This window comes from Centruroides sculpturatus, unplaced genomic scaffold, assembly GCF_000671375.1.
Source record: "Centruroides sculpturatus isolate CEXI.00-Female unplaced genomic scaffold, Cexi_2.0 scaffold10, whole genome shotgun sequence".
NCBI classification, from domain to species: domain Eukaryota; kingdom Metazoa; phylum Arthropoda; class Arachnida; order Scorpiones; family Buthidae; genus Centruroides; species Centruroides sculpturatus.
Genome location: NW_019384396.1, coordinates 119320 through 136148, shown reverse-complemented (window position 1 = coordinate 136148; position 16829 = coordinate 119320). Strand labels below are relative to the sequence as shown.

At 35.6% G+C, this 16829-nt stretch overlaps 1 protein-coding gene across 1 annotated transcript; it reads right to left on the bottom strand.

Moving 5' to 3' along the window:
- Positions 1-11562: 11562 nt before the first annotated feature.
- Positions 11563-13396, bottom strand: LOC111618371. Its single transcript, XM_023359882.1, has 2 exons — positions 12938-13396; positions 11563-12087 (listed from the first exon to the last, which is right to left on the bottom strand). Exons 1-2 carry the CDS (start codon positions 13394-13396, stop codon positions 11563-11565), a joined length of 984 nt encoding a protein of 327 aa, XP_023215650.1.
- Between the last annotated feature and the right edge of the window lie 3433 nt (positions 13397-16829).

The following is a 16829-nucleotide window of genomic DNA, read 5'->3' as shown; positions in this document are numbered from 1 at the left end:
AATGCCAAAGTATAGCGCGTTGTTGTGTTCCCTATCAGAAAAGTTCTCATGGTCAGTTTTTAGTTTGAAGTTAGTCTCATCACGAATTTTATTTATTACAAGAGTTGCGTTCCTTTTCTTATTTTCAAAAGTAAGGGCGCATCTCGCTTTCCAGATGGTCACTGTTTTCAGTTTAATAGTAACTTAATATTTGAATACATCCGCTTTCAGTGGTTGGAGACAGGAAACATTCTCGTGGATAAACTGCCGAAGTAATTAATTCCTAATTAATTTCCCTGTTTAGTTTAAGATTAAATTCGGAAAATAATATTTTATCAATTGCAATTAATTTATCAGAAATCGCCATTTGAACAGTTTCGAAGAAATTAAATTATTTCGTTAATTTTTCTTGTCTGTCGACAGAAAATTTCAAGGTTAAAAGACTTATCAGAAACTTGATTCATAAATACGTATTATCGATATATTTATGGGTTGTAAAAAAATGATTTCTGAACTTAGAAACTTGAATTTCATCAATTCATTTTAATATAAATCATGCTATTTGAACGTTTCGTAAATTTTACAAATTACAAGAATCAAAAGAAATTCCATATTATGAGAAATGCGTTTTAAATTTCCAGATGACTTTTATATTAAATCATTAATTGGTTTTTATAATTTTCTAAGAAAGTTCTCGTTGACCACACGTAAACAAACTACGAAAAGTAGAGAAAAATTAATAATTATAATTTTTCTTCTCTTTTATTATATGTAATCGACATTTTAATGTTAAACTTTTTAATTAATATACTTTTCCTTTTAATTTTGGGTGCGATACAGACCTAGAAAAAAATGTGTGATCGACAGCAGGTTTTCTCTAATTTGCGGGATTCCTATCAAAATGCCTCTTTACAGCTTCTTTATTACCATCGGGATTCTTATCAAAATGCCTCTTTACAACTCTTTTGTTTGCCTCAGGATTCTTTTCTTTAAATTTTTGTGATGCTTCTTTTATTTTTTTTTTTTCTCCAGCGCCCGTAAATCTTGCACGTCGCTTTCTCTTGTTTTCCATTGTTAACACTTCCATTATTGACACTTCCATTGTTAACACTTCCATTATTGACACTTCCATTGTTACTTAAAACTTTTATTGTTACTTAAAACTTCCATTGTTACTTAGCACTTCCATTGTTACTTAACACTTCCATTGTTGATGGAAGTGTTAAGCCTTAATCCTGTCCCTGTTCCCCGTGGGGAAGAATTTCGAAAAATCCCTTCTTAGTGTGCGTTCTCCTAACTTACCCTAACTGTGTACCAAATTTCAACTTTCATCCATAAACCACGTGATCGGCAGTATCTAATCATATTTTGACCCCCCAGTTGACCATACCCTGTTTATAGAGGGCTCTACTAAATAATAGCTAGGGGCGCACCTAGTGACCGTTTTGGCATACCGTGAGAGAAACCGGTTATATACAGTAGATATTCACTTAATAACGATTTGTTAAATTGCCTACCAATAGATGGTACTACGTGTACTTTAAGTATAAATATAGGAAAAAATTCGCTGCTGAGCCGATGCCGCTGGTGGTCTGGTCAGTTGTGCTCTGTCCTTATGCTTGCGTTGTAGCGTGCAGTTTGGGTTCGCACCACTGGTAGTTTTTTTTCCACTCAAACGCTCCGCTATCAGGCTTGCGTTGCAGCGTGTTATGAGCGGTAAAAAGACATGTCGCAAATTTACTCCAAGTCTTTGTTTAGTAATATAAATTAAACGAAAGTAATTAACACTCGTGTTTCCTGCAAGTAAACGAAGTGTCACCCGTAATCACTAAATATTGTTTATTCATAGCTTGATCTTCCACAAGCAGATTTTAACTGCAGAGCCTTTCTTATCGTATTATTTTGCCATTTTATCCCCCGTGTTCCAAGGGTTTTCATTTGATCAGGATTGAAAATTAATTTTATGTTTGTACTCTGTGTGTTGACTCTAGACTTTAATTTTCTTATCTCTTCGTAGAGATCCTCCTTACTTTTCTGCACTCTTTTAACTCTATGTAACGCATTATGCGATTGAGATTTCAGTTCATTAATCTGTTTTGATTTTGGTGACAGTGGCTGGCTAACAAGATTACCGGAGTCCCGAAATACTGGACCAGATGTCTCATTATCTTCGTCTTCATTCGTGCTTTTACAGTCATCACCATTTTCTTCAAAAAGAAACAAAGTATGCAATAAGAAAAAATAGAATATTTAATAAGGATATTTTAAATTTATATTATAAATATACCTTACTGGACTGCATATATGTCATAAGAAATAAATTTGTAGCATAACTGTGGTCCAAGGTCGGATCTATACGCTCACAATTGTTTCTATGCCCTGTTTTTGGTCCAGAGCATCTTCTTTTAGGTGCGGGTCTGCATTAATAAATGGTAGTATTGTAGGGGGGTCGACTGTACAGATATCTGTAATCGGGAAACGGCTTTATCACCAGACGATCTGTACAAACCTAGCTACACCAAGCTGATTCCCCTGGAACAAACTGGAGCCGCGCAATTCAGACAGTCCGCGTATTTTTTCAACAGACCTTGTATACTTCAGGAATGAACGAGAGGAAGAGAGGGCTTTCTGTGTACTGCTTATTTAAGGCCCACTTGGGTGAAGACAGAAGATGCCGAGGAAAGACGAAAAAAGCTAAGATAAAGATTATTACGTTACAGTCAACCTTACCCGTTTTCACCGAATGCAAGAATTGGGTCCCCTTGTTTCCAGACTAATTACAGAATTCTTAGATTGGTCTAAAAATATGTTCGATTTCCCGCAAAAACGAAAAAAACTGCATCTGCGTCTTGCACGTCGCTTTCTCTTAACAATTCCATTGTTACGTAACACTTCCATTGTTGACACTTCCATTGTTACTTAAAACTTTTATTGTTACTTAAAACTTCCATTGTTACTTAACACTTCCATTGTTACTTATAATTGTAGTATTGCGTTCCTTTTCTTATTTTCAAAAGTAAGGGCTCATCTCGCTTTCCAGATGACCCTTTTGGTCAAAGCAGTAACCCAATTAATTAAGCAATTATTTTGCTTTTTAAAAGGGAAATTAGGTGGAACTTAACGTTTTGCCAGGAGATACAGGTACTAAAAATTTGGTCTACCCAGTGCCAAGTTTGCTTAGCGATGTTGCACTCCAAACAAAAATGTGAAAGATACTTTCATTGTGATCACACCAAGACAATGGGCAGAACGTAGACGCTGGTAGGTGTGAAGATACTCCCTAGTCATCACGATGTTGTTCAGAATTCTCCACCTGACATCTCTCTACTCAGCAGGGAGCCTCCCAACATTAATCCAGGTCTCATTGCAATGAATCGTAGTATACATGAGATCTTTGTTGATACTTTGCTTATAAATGGTCATGTAGACGGTACCGGGCCTTAATTTATTACCAATTTACTCATTATTAATTATGGTAGTAAGAATTTTTCCCCATTTTTTATATTCACTGGAGTTGTTGAAAAGGAAATGGAAATTATCATTATTCTTAGTAATACCATTAACAACAGGACCTAATATATAATGGGTGATGAGGGCAAGAGGATGGTTCTGATTTTTTATAGCATTAACCATATTAGCCAGTTGAAGAGAGTATTCCAGGCTCTCAAGGACTTAAGGTCCTGCAGTCTCCATCCTCCCTGATTGAAATTATTTCTCATTATATTTCTTTTAAGTGGCTCAAAATCACTCTGCCAAATATATCTAAATATGATTTATAGCATAACAGTGCGATTGCTCTGCCTTGGTGACGAGGCATAGACTGTATTTTGGAAATGCAAGTCTGAGAGAAGTTTTGGGCCAATGGCCAAATCTTTACAACTTTCTGGACTTTCTAAAAGTCCCTAATATGTGTAAAGTTATTCAACTATTTATTTACTTTTATAAAATATATATTGTGGTTTGTTTATTTTTATTGCTGTATATTTTTTGTTATTGTTTTACAGTCGACCCCCCTATAACGTACGTTCCTATAACGACAATTCCTATAACGTAGCGAAAAAATTGTAGCAACTTTCGTATAACGTACCTCCTATAACGTCGTTTCGCGACAAGATTGATAGAGTCTGGACCAATAGTGGATGAGCAGCCGAACTACTTTCCTCCGACCCTGCGCCACGCTACGGAGCGGCTAAATTGAGTTTGCTATCGTCTGTTTAGTATTATATATAAATTATATATAAATTAGGTACTGTACATATAATTATATATTAATTATATATAAATTAGGTACTGTATATATAATTATATATTAACTTAATTTATTGTAACTTTATTATAATTATATATATGCTTTCTGCCGCCTGGCAACACGCTACGGAGATTTTAGGCTAGTAAGTTGAGTTTATTATCGTCTGTACAGTATGTAAATTAGGTACCGTAAGTCTAATACAGCACTAATTTTATACATTTCTTGTGAAAGAAACACTTCTTATTCAACGGCCATAAAAATTATTTATATTAATGATGTCTCCAAAGGTCAAGTTATTTTTCTGCCAAAAATTCGTTATCAGAAATTGCGGCCGTCGTTTAGTGTGCTGTTCCGCGATGAAAACCAGCTTTAAGCAACGGCGTAGTCGAACGGTACACACTCGGTAAGTAATCCTATAATTTTTTGTTTATAGCATAGTTTATACAGATTATTCCCAAAAAATTATACGTATTTTGGAAATGTTGAGTGGAATTAGTCTAGAATCGGTTAATTTTATAGAAGAAAACCTTTCAAACAGCCTTAGTCCGTAAAGTTCCCACCTATCGGGCTGCGATTGGCTCATGTATTTAATCATTCCTACAACGTAATTTTCGGTTAGCGTGGAACGTATCTAAGCGTTATAGGGGGGTCTACTGTATTTGTTGTTGTTCGTTAGTAATGTATATGTTACTGTGAAAGACCGAAATTAGAGAGTGTCGATATTCTCCGGTGAATGTTGACACATTCAAAATAGGTCGGTGAAAGACCGAATATTTGGTTATATTATTATACATTCGAACAATCGCCTGTGTATGTCGACATGCACAGGTAAGCTTTGGTGGAGGTTGATGTCGACAGAGAGGCGACAGTCTGTCGCCAAATACTTTGTGGGTAGCTAGAGGTAGAACGCGGTCGTATCTCTTTTTCCGGCAACGGTTTGGTGGAAACTGTCCACTTTGTCACTGGATGGCGTTTTTGTTCTTTTAATCCCGTGATGTGGGGATCGGTTTGTCAGATCGAGCGGCAAAGGATGAGAGGGGTCGTCGGTAAGGTGTCGGCGATATATGAATAATAGACACCATTAACAGCTCAGTTCGTAATCACATAGTAACGTAATCAGTTCGTAATTTGTAAAGAAAAGTTACTTTCCATAGATGAGATTTCTTCTCAAGAAATATCGCTGAGAGAAACAGCTGCAGCTAATTTGAAAAGTGGAGGGCAAGACTATACACGCTGTCATTGCAAAAAGAATTGTTCCACGAATAAATGCAGTTGTAAAAGCAAGGGACTCTGTGCATTCAAAGTCTCACAACAGTTTAAGTTGTTGCAATAAATATAATGGTATAACGTTAATCACATAATTTATGTGTAAGTTATTATTGTATTATTTTCTTTTCTGATTAAAGATATACTGTTCGTTTTAGGTTCAACAGTTTATTTATATGTGCTGTTACTTAAGCTTTCTCCTATTTTGACATATTAAAATGTTGCATTTTTGTCTTAACGTAATAAAAATATTTTTATTCAACATTCATCATCATCAGTGCATGCTGAATGTTGACATTTGCCGGTGTAAGTGAGAAATAATGATATTTAGCAAATATTTCGTACATACAAGAAACGACTGTGTGAATGCTGATATTCACCGGAGAATGTTGACATTCGCCAGATATCGGTCATTCACAGTAACATATACATAATGTATATACACACATATATATAGATTAAGGTAGACAAATTCACCGTTTGTCGTGGCGCAGCTTGGCCTATGTGGCCCTTGTGCCAAAAAACATTAACCAAACATTCGTCCAACCGCTCGGTTTGAATTTTCCCCACCGGGTATACTCACCTCACCTAGTACAATCCACCCCATCGGATACCACAACCGTTTTATAGATAAAAGGAGGCCAACTTCTTAAACCTGATTTTATAAATTTTCATAATAAACTTTTTTTTTTCTGTTTGTACTTGGCTTTGCAATCATCCAACTGAGAGGCTCATTTCTGATCTTCGTAGTAATTTTTACCCTAGCGCCTATCTGCTCGTGTTTCTTTGTATAACTTGGAGGTGTGTCTGACAAAACACACCTGGTAACAGCGCCCTACCCTAAACTCGCATAATGTAATTTTTGACGGCCCCGAGCAACCATACTTATTAAAAATAATTAATAAAATTAATTTATTAAACTTTGTAAAAATTGCAGAACATTTAATGTTTTAGAGCTGGAGAATAAATAAATTCAGTGTTTATTAGGAAGCAACCTGGGCATCGAAGAATATACAGAGTATTTTTTTTAAAATTGTAACGTTTGTTTGTTAAGCTACGGCAATACAACACTTGGGCGATCTACCTAGGCGAGAGGTCTTTTTAAGGGTAAGTGGCCCCTATTCTGGCGTCACAGACGTGGAGTGAACCCAGAAAACTTCACGAGGCCAGTCCGTCCGGGCGATAATATTCATAAAAATGTAAACATTAAGATACAACAAAAGATACAATTATAGATATATATGATAATAAATTAATTATAACAGTGGATGTTTTTTAATTAAAGAAGTTTTTCTAAAAAGATAAAAACAATATCTGTGATATAAATTTATTGATTTGTGGTAAATATAATAGTTTATTTTAGTTTTCTGTTTTACCTGATATTCTTTAAACTCGACATATATATTTTGCAGAATGCAATCAGCCAATCGGATTAGGGAATAAAGATATATTAAAGAACTCACAGACAAAAGTAGAACATAATCTGAAAGACTCTACACATTACGATGCAGACACATTCAGATTTAGCAATGAGCCTGAACGTCTGAGTACTAGCTCAGCCACTGTAAGAATAGAGGTAAGTACAATTCGTATTATCTAATAACTAAGAAGCAGAAATAGCTAATTAATATATTAAAAAATTCAGACATGTATTGCGTAACTTTTCCAGTAACAGTTAAAATTGTGTGCAGTGCCTCTGTAATGGAATTTATTTTAAAAGATTTTATATTATAAATAATTTTGGAATGTAAAAAAAAACATAATTTTGAAGACAGAGATAAGTATCATAAAAAATTGTAAATGCAAATAAGAAATGAAATCTTCATTCTCCCACTCGAAATACGACACATTATTTTCCGTGTGTCTCCGCACCCCTGAACCTTTACCACAAAAATTTAATTTTATTTATCCACGTAATAAGTAAACCTTCCTGAAAAACTTTCGGGAATTCTGGACTAAAACCACAAGAGTTATTCAGCTTCAAATTGGGTGAACAAAATCGTACTCCTTTCTATGATTTTGTAGCATTCATACATTTAAAAAATATCCACATTTTTTTCATTTTTAGATTAATGATGCAACGAATATTCGGTTACCATTACGTATTCGGCCTATTCGGCCGAAGGCCGAAGGCGTAATGGTATTTTACCATTACGCCCTCTAGGTATTTTACCATTACGCCTTTTTTAGGTATTCGGTATTCGGCCTATTCGGCCGAATACCGAATACCTAAAAAAGGAGTGAGAAATCACAAAAACAGTAAATTAATCATTTTGGTAACTTTTATTAATGCTGAACATACATTTCGAGTTCGAGAAAGCGCAATTTTTTGCTTATTTACGCAAAATATCGAAGGAAAAGTAATATAACTAAGTTATTTTTTGAAATCAAAAAAGGTAACAAATGAAATGAAAACGACGTACTTATTATGTACTTTAGTCATCTATATACTCGTATATAAAAGAACAAGTCCGGTAGAATAATTAACGCAGAGCCAAAACTACTAGTGCTAGAAGATTAAAAATTTGAGGGTGTGTTTCTTTTGTAATGTTTAGACGTGATAAGAAAAGATTTTACAAACTTCAACCCTAAAGGGGTGAAAAGGATAAAAAATTTGCATGAATGTTTCACTTTGTGGGCACATTAGATCGAAACTTGGTGATAAAATTTGAAAAACATAATGATCTGTAAAGAGTTTTTATGAAATTATCCTTTATTATAAACTTGAAAATTAAATTAACTTTTTTGTTTTATCGTACAAAATTATTTATCATAACTGAAGGTCCAGACGCTTGGTAGCTCGAACGGCCCCAGGCTTTCGCCCGTGCAAGTTTAGTGACTTTCATTACAAGCATTTTGCTTTCCGAAGACTATGACAACAATTGTTTGGCATTGACGGCTGCAAATTTCGCGCCAATAGGCTGCTTCGGCTTGTTCTATCAACTCAATTTTGTATTTATTTTCACATTTTCACTTCGCGGTCTTTCTTTGTTCCTTTTCCGTTATTCACATTTCATTGTTATCCACATTTGATATCATCACTTATCACATACTGCCATGACGCTTACGTCTGTCCGCTACAACTGTCAAAAATGAACGCGATTGAAAAAGCGTAGTGACAGTGGGCCAATAGAGAGCAGAGTGTGCTCTATACTGTTATACACTATATTATACATATAGTATAATATGTATACTATATATACTATGACATACTATACACCAAATATACTATTTGTTGCATCACTAATAAAAATATAACAACTTTGGAAGGTCATTTTTGAACTGAACACCAAAATTTCTCCGAATTAAATACATAAAATGAGTTTGCACAAATTATGTGTGGATTAATCGATCGGAATGACATTTGATGTGTGTCATTCGAAGATAATGATAGAAAGATATGAAAAATTTTGTCCATCTATTGTAAATAATTTAAAAGGTTTAAAAAAATTACATTGGCATATGATTCTGCTACGCACTGTATAACATCTCAGAAAATAATATTGTCAAAGCAGAATTTTTAGCTCAAACTTTGCAAGTCTGGAATATATTATACAAAACAGCAACAAATTGAACCTTAAAATAATTCCAGGATAGTCAATTGAAAATTCGATCATCTATTGGAACTTCTAACGTTTCGATCTACATAGGAGATCCTCCTCAAGATTCTTTAAATTGGAATGCGTAAATTGGAACGTTTTTAAGAATTATTTATCGTATAAACGACAAGTTTTAGCTATTATAACACCGGCCTAGCCAGGTATGCCGCAGACAACGACATACAAGCCCATCTAGACCAAGCTTCAATCGTAAGATAATCTAAGCATGAAGACCAAATAAGGACAGTGCAAATTCTGAAAATATTCAAATTTGTAGAGCAACCGCTGCATTAATTTCAAAGAAAGACAAGTATTTTATGTCTGGCAATCATTATACTTAAGAGAGCAATCGAATTAAAAAAATATTTTGGAGAAACTTAAATTCGATTTAATCCACGTAAATTATTTAAAAACTTTGTAAGAGAATTTTCCTTTACTGATATCACACTTGCGTTCAGCCAGCCTCACTTTAAGAGATCGTGTGGTGGCACCCATGTACAGTACTTAAGATCACGCTGGGATCTATTGTCTCTAAGAGTAATTCTATAAACGCCAGGAACACTAAGCATGTCGGCGTTGTCATTTCCGTTTCTAAAAATTTATTAATAATGAGAACAAGCCTATATTTTAATGTTTCACCTCTGTGACGGGCAATTTTTTAATACAGTAGAGTCCCGAAAACTCGGCTAATGTGGACCGAAGGATGGCCGAGTTTGTGAAAATGCCGGGTTATCGGGAATGGGGTTAAAAAAATAAGTACGAGTGTTTCCTCAGAAAATACTGTACTTATTACTTAAAAAAATAAGTACGAGTGTTTCCTCAGAAAATACTGTACTGTACTTGTATGTATTGTTTGCTTGAGAATACAACACAGAATAAACTGCCCAAATACCCTTAAACAAAGGAAAACTACGTACAAAGGAAAGCATAGAGCCTTTACTGCATGAAAATGAAAATTAAGAAATATACTGTGTACAGTAATTTACCTGATAAAACAGACCTCAGAAAAATACTTTATGAGGCATTAAACTGTCTGTAATGAAAATTATAGTTTTAACTAATTAAGGGGTTTTTTTCCTGCCAGGGTGTGGCCGAGTTATCCGGACTGCCGAGTTATCGAGTGCCGAGTTTTCGGGACTCTACTGTATAAGCTTTTCATATTGTGGTTATAATTTAAAACTATGGGGAGGGTGTTGTGAGCGTTCCCGTTTCGCAATACCGCGTTATTAGGGGTAGGAGTACCTCTGTTAGAATACGAGATCGCTAATTTACGAATAAGGTGTTTTTTGTAACCATGCGTTTTTACTATGTCCTCAAGACGTTTAAGCTTTTTTAACGTGTCCTCGTAATTCGTGCAGTGGATTGGTTAAGGCATGAAAGGCAGCTATTTTATAGATATATGGGTCGTATGAGTTCGCTTGTATAAACGATGGAATATGTGATGGTTTATGATAAATATTGGTGTGGAAAACTCTATTTATAATACTGATATTGAGATCTTAAAAGTGTGCCCTTTAATTGGGCTTTATATCAATACTTCTCTTTTTTAAAACAAAACTATCGATCTAACTTTATCAGCTTTTAGCGTGATGATATGATTAACTTTAACTTTATCTTTATTTATTCCGGATACCGCCAGAGCATAATCTGGTTGAATACAGAGATATATCAAAGCACAGGTAAATACATACATAATAACAGAGAGATAACGTACAAACCCTATGACGATAGAGAAGAAGTATGAACAGATGGTGAGATTACCGATACAAATTAACCGATATGATACATAGCTTGAGAGTAGAATAACATGTACAGTAGTATAAAATAGACAATACTAATGATGATAATAAAAATTACACAGATATATGTTACAACAGAACGAATAATGATATGTACAATAATGTGCAGGGAGCAAATGAAAATAGTGCTAGGTGACAGACTTGACCAACTTAATGAATGGGGGAGCGTATGTGATATTTATGAATCAATTGTTTGAATGCTTTGTAGGTGTCACTATCCTTAAAAAGGTCATGAAGTTCACAAGGCCAATTAATACCCCTCTGGCTAAGAGCAAGGGCAAGCTCATGTTCAGCATTATCAGTCATCGGACACATGTATGTATATTGCTCAACCCCATCACGGCAATTACAGATGGTACAGATGTCTGTTGCAGATTTGCCAAACCTGTACAAGTAGGCCCTGAATCTTCCATGCCCAGTGAAGAATTGTGTGGTTTCAAAGTCCGGAATAACCCAGTGGTGAAAAAGGAGGTCATGAATAGATGGGAAAAGTTTCTGGCAAGGCCATTGTAGCTATCCCATCTCTGCTTCCAGAGATCCAAGCCGTAGTTCCAATATTGGAGCTTAAGAAAAGAGGCAGGAAGCACTAAATACTAGAGCCAGAGGTACTAGTTGCAGCCTACCTGGCAAGTAGATCTACATGTTCATTATCTAGGACAACCTGATGACCTCACCCATTCGAGGGAATAGGAGTTTTGAGCACAAGGTATAGAATTTTCCTGACCAGAAGGTAAAGGTTGTTGGGATTCCTAAATGCGTTGATTGCTGAAGCACTATTAGAGTGAATTGTAACTCTACTTCCAGTAAGATTGGCTTCACACCATTGAACAGCCATGTAAATGGCACAGAGTTCTGCCTGGAATATAGAGCAGTTAGGATGAAGAGTGCCAGAATTCTGATATAATTCCTCCTCATTGGCAAAAACGACGAAGGCCGAGCCTGTGTCCTCTGCATTCTTTGATCCATCTGTGAAGATTGTATAATCAGCAGCAACTGTAAAGGATGTCTCAAACCCATATGTCACTGCTGGATGAGGGAGGTTGGTAAACGGTATATCTCTCTCGTTATGAGAGAGATATACCGTTACCTCATTACAGGAGGTAGAGTTCATAATGATGTCTTGGCCTTTCCGAATATGAGAAATATAAACAATATGCCTCAAATGAAGATCCAGAGGTGGTTTCCTACTGATGATCTGAAGAAAATAATTTGAAGCAGTAGTATATGCTCTTTTGAGCCTGAGAAAGGCACTACACTGAGCAGATTGAAGATGAAGCGGTAGTTGTGACTGAAAAAGACACCGCTTTCCCAGACAGCCACAGCATACGAGATAATGGGAATGAAGACCACATTGTAAATACAGTTTAAGGCATCATAATTAAGCCCCTATGTTTTTTAGCAATCCTTTGTAAGTTATTAAATATAAGAGTGATTTTATCAGTAATCTGATGGATGTGGAGACCCCAAGACAGTTTATGCTCCAGGACAACACGAAGAAACCTCAAGTGAGGAACAATGCGAATGGATCGACCCCACGTCTTAATGCATGGAGTGCGAGAGTAAAAATGTAGAGAGTAAGGTTCAGTGAAGACAATACCTTTGGTCTTGTTGGAATTAAATCGTAGCTTATTACAGCTGCCCCACTCACTGACCACAGTAAGGACAGCAGTAGTCCTAGTCTCGAGCTCACGCCTCGAGCTTCCAGGAATAAGGAAAAAAGCATCATCAGCATAAGCCAGAGCACTAATATGCTCACCAAAGTCAGTGTAGAGAAAGTCATTAAACAGGATACACCATAGGAGAGATCCACAAGCAGAACCCTGAGGGCAGCCAAGCTGCAAATGATGGGAAAAAGTGTTAGTACCTGAACTCAAGATGACCTTCCTGTAGGACAGGAAATCCCTGGTTAGCTGGTAGAGATTTGCTGGACACCTGCTCCCTCGCAGCCTGTGTAGAATAAGAAACTACCAAGCAGAATTAAATGCATTTTCCAGGTCGAGACTAATACTCAGAACATATTTAAATGATGAAAGGAGTTCACGTACTTTGGATGTAAGGGCCATCAAAGCATCAACAGTTCTACGCTGTCTTCTAAAACCAAATTGAGAAGGGTGAAGATATCCAATAGACTCCAAATGCAAGGAAAGTCTATTACGCAAAAGTTTGTCAAGGACTTTACCCAGGGCAGAAAGAAGTGAGATGTTGCGGAGGTTGCTAGTGGTTGGCGGCAGAGATTTATCCTTAGGAATCAGCGCAAACAAAGCCCTTTTCCAAGCAATCGGGAAAACACCATGGCTTAAGCAGAGATTGTAAAGATGAAAGAGGAGGTCAGGATGCCTTTGCCACAGACCTCTGACTATGTCAGCAGTAATGTTATCAGGTCCAAATGCTTTTCTGTCCTTGGCTCTTTGAATGATATGTAAAATCTCAGAATGATATGATTGTCCAGAATCCATTTTTTTGCTCTCCAGTAGAAGTTTCCATAAGATTTCTTCCTGCCTCATCTCATTAGAGGATTTTATCTTGAAAGCCGCTTTCTATCGATAAAGTTCTTTTTTGCATTCATCCATGCTGACGATGAGCATCTCAATGTTTGGCATGACAACTTCATTGTAGCAATATCTTGGTTTGTGGGCAAACATAGGTCCATATTTGAAGGCGTCAAGGAGCCAGGATTAGAGCAATATCCCAACGAATCAGTTGTGGGCAAAGTTGTACATCAATATTCGTTGTAGTTTCTTGATGATCCAATATAATTTCTTGCGGTATTTGTGCATGAAATTTCTTTCTAACTTTTTTTGTAGATAAATAACTCGTTGATTCTCATACACAAGTATATTTGGATCTTTGTCAAAAAGAACGTTTTCATATTTAAATTAATTAAGTTTCCCAGTTTATAACGTATAGCTTTTTTGTCGAACGTATGGCTTTTCGAAGGCAAAAATGCTTTAACTTAGGTAATAAGAATTCACATCCTACTGGGAGCCGAATACGGTATACAGACATCGGTAATACCTTGTAATTTCTGCATTCCATCAAGAAGTTGAATTTGGCTCTAGCTTTCGTTAGGGCTAGCACAAATCTTCTATAAAAGTTAGCCGACATTGCTTAATTAGTTGAAAATCTGCAAGCCTGAAATGTATTATACAAAATAGCAACGAATCGCACCTTAAAAGAAATTCCAGAATATTCTATTGCAACTTCTAATCTTAATTATATTAACACACCTGAATTTTTTCCGAGCATAAATTATTTTATTTCTCAAACGTTTTCAACCTACTTATTATAGGCCATCTTTAGTCTTACGATTACTGTTTCAAAATGGAACGCAACGTTTTTCGAATACGTTTTCTTTTAAATTTAAAAGATTTTAAACAATTGTTTATCTAATAATATAAGCCACTGATCACGTGTGTGTATAACTGTAATCTGTAATGGTATGCCTAAAACGCTCACTAGGGGTGCCCTAGCGATGATTTTTAGCTATTGCTAGCAGATAAGCTCGGCGTTACCCGATAGCGAAGATTATGATTATTACATTACAGAAAATCTTACCCGTTTTCACAGAATGCAAAAATTAGCTCTCCCTGATTCCAGACTAATTTGAAAATTTTTAGATGGGGCTAAAAATATGTTCGATTTCCTACAACAACGCAAAAAACCTCACCTGCCCCTGTAAATCTGCAGATTGTTTTCTCTTAACACTTCTATTACTGAACAATTCCATTGTTGAAGCGATAATCCTGTCTCTCTCCCCCGTGGGGGGATTTCGAAAAATCTCTACTTACAAGGGAACTGTCAGAGTGTCTTCTAATAAATTTTAATAAAATTTAGTTAATAACTACGTTAAAAGTATACAAACTCTATTTTAAATTTGTATCATTGACTAAAAGTGTTGATCAGAGTTATTAGCAATCAAATGTTGCACTACTTTATAGTAGTTTAACACAGTTATGCAAATTTTAAGAAGTGAAAGGGTCGCGGAGGAAGACGGCGATATTACATTTAGAATAAATTCTGGAATTTTCAAAAATGGTTGAAGAATTAATAAAATTTTGTATACTTTTAACGTAGTTATTAACTAAATTTTATTAAAATTTATTAGAAGACACTCCGACAGNTGTGCAATACCGATTATGCCGCCCCCTGTTTAACTACGACTACCTACACTGAGCTTGCCAGAAAGGCTCTTTAGTGTTGTCTCTTAAGGGTGTGAAAAAAGAAAAGAAATACTTTACAAAGAAAAACTATTTATTTTTATTACTAAATTATTTTTGTTTTCTTAGATGTAAAACCATATAAATATTTATCTACAGAAATTTAACTCTTCTTGCCTTTATGTTTGCGAAATCTGCTATCAATTTTCTTGTATCCAAGCTGTCTAAGATTTCATGTTCAATTGAAACTATAGCTAAATTACTTAGTCTTTGCTGGTGCATTGTTGATCTTAAATAGTTTTTTTTATAATTTCTAACTTTGAAAAGGACCTTTCACTAAATGCAACTGAAACCGGCAATGTAAGTAATATTCTTAGTGCTATTGCTGTGTTCGGAAATGTTGAAATTAAGTCATTAATAAAAATATATTGTAATAGGGTTTGTTGATCATTAGATTGGTTTCCTGGAAAATGCAACTTTAAAGTATTGATTTCATTAAAAAATCAATACCGTCAATGTCTGTTTCACAACTTGAATCGTCTTTAAGAAGTGGCGTAGCGTGGGTGTCAGCTGCCCAGCAGAGGAAAATTTCGCTGCCCCCTTATTTATGTATCTCAATTTAAAAGAATAAATTCAGTTTCGTCACAGAATAAGTAATAAAAAATTCCGTGCTCATTTCAATCGGTCTGAATCATAGGTGCGACAAAAATATGGAATGAAATGGTTCAAATTTTTACAAGATATTATTATTATTTATTGTGAAATTTTGCCGCCCCCTAAAAAATGCCGCTTGGGACGGGGCCCACTACGCTACGCCACTGCCTTTAAGCTTCAGATTTAAATCCTAACCAAGTTAAAATATCATTAATTATACTTAGACCCATGTCAGAAGAGTTATTAACAAAATAATTGCAATTTGATATGGGATAGAACTGTTCGAATGCGTACAAGTACAAATTGAGAAGGATGCACTGTGGGGATTCCCTATTTTCGCCAGTCCTGTCAACTTCTGATATAGTGCATGACTATGGGTACTTGGCATTCGAACGCTGCCGGATGGTTCAACCTGCCGACAAACATTTCGCATTGCATCTTAATTTTGATAAATGCCAATAGAAGCGTTGTTAACGCTATAATATAAATAAGAATATAGTAATTGCACGCCGGTTGAATTTTTTTCTACATGCGAAGACATTTCTTATGCTATAAGTAGGGTGGGTATTATGACAATGACTGAATATTACGTGACCGATCACTCGATTTGCTGCCCCCTAGACGTGCCGCCTGCGTGTGGTGCACGCCTTGCACGCCTACTTACCGCGGGCATGGTCATTGTGTTTACAGCTGAATAACCTTGAGAACAGCTGGTGTTGGATTTCCCGGGATATTCTCATAGAAGTCTCAGGAGGAGAAGGGTTTAAAGTAGAATGAATACTAGCTGGCCGTATATTTTGAAATATTTTTAAAAAATTACGTTTTTTATTGCGATTTTCGACCCCCGACTTAATTAAACGTATATNTTTGCATAACTGTGTTAAACTACTATAAAGTAGTGCAACATTTGATTGCTAATAACTCTGATCAACACTTTTAGTCAATGATACAAATTTAAAATAGAGTTTGTATACTTTTAACGTAGTTATTAACTAAATTTTATTAAAGTTTATTAGAAGACACTCCGACAGTTGTTAGCGTGCGTTTTCGAATCGTAGCCTGTGTACCAAATTTCAACTTTGAACTTCTAACCGTTTGGGTTCTGCGCTTATTATTATTATAATCA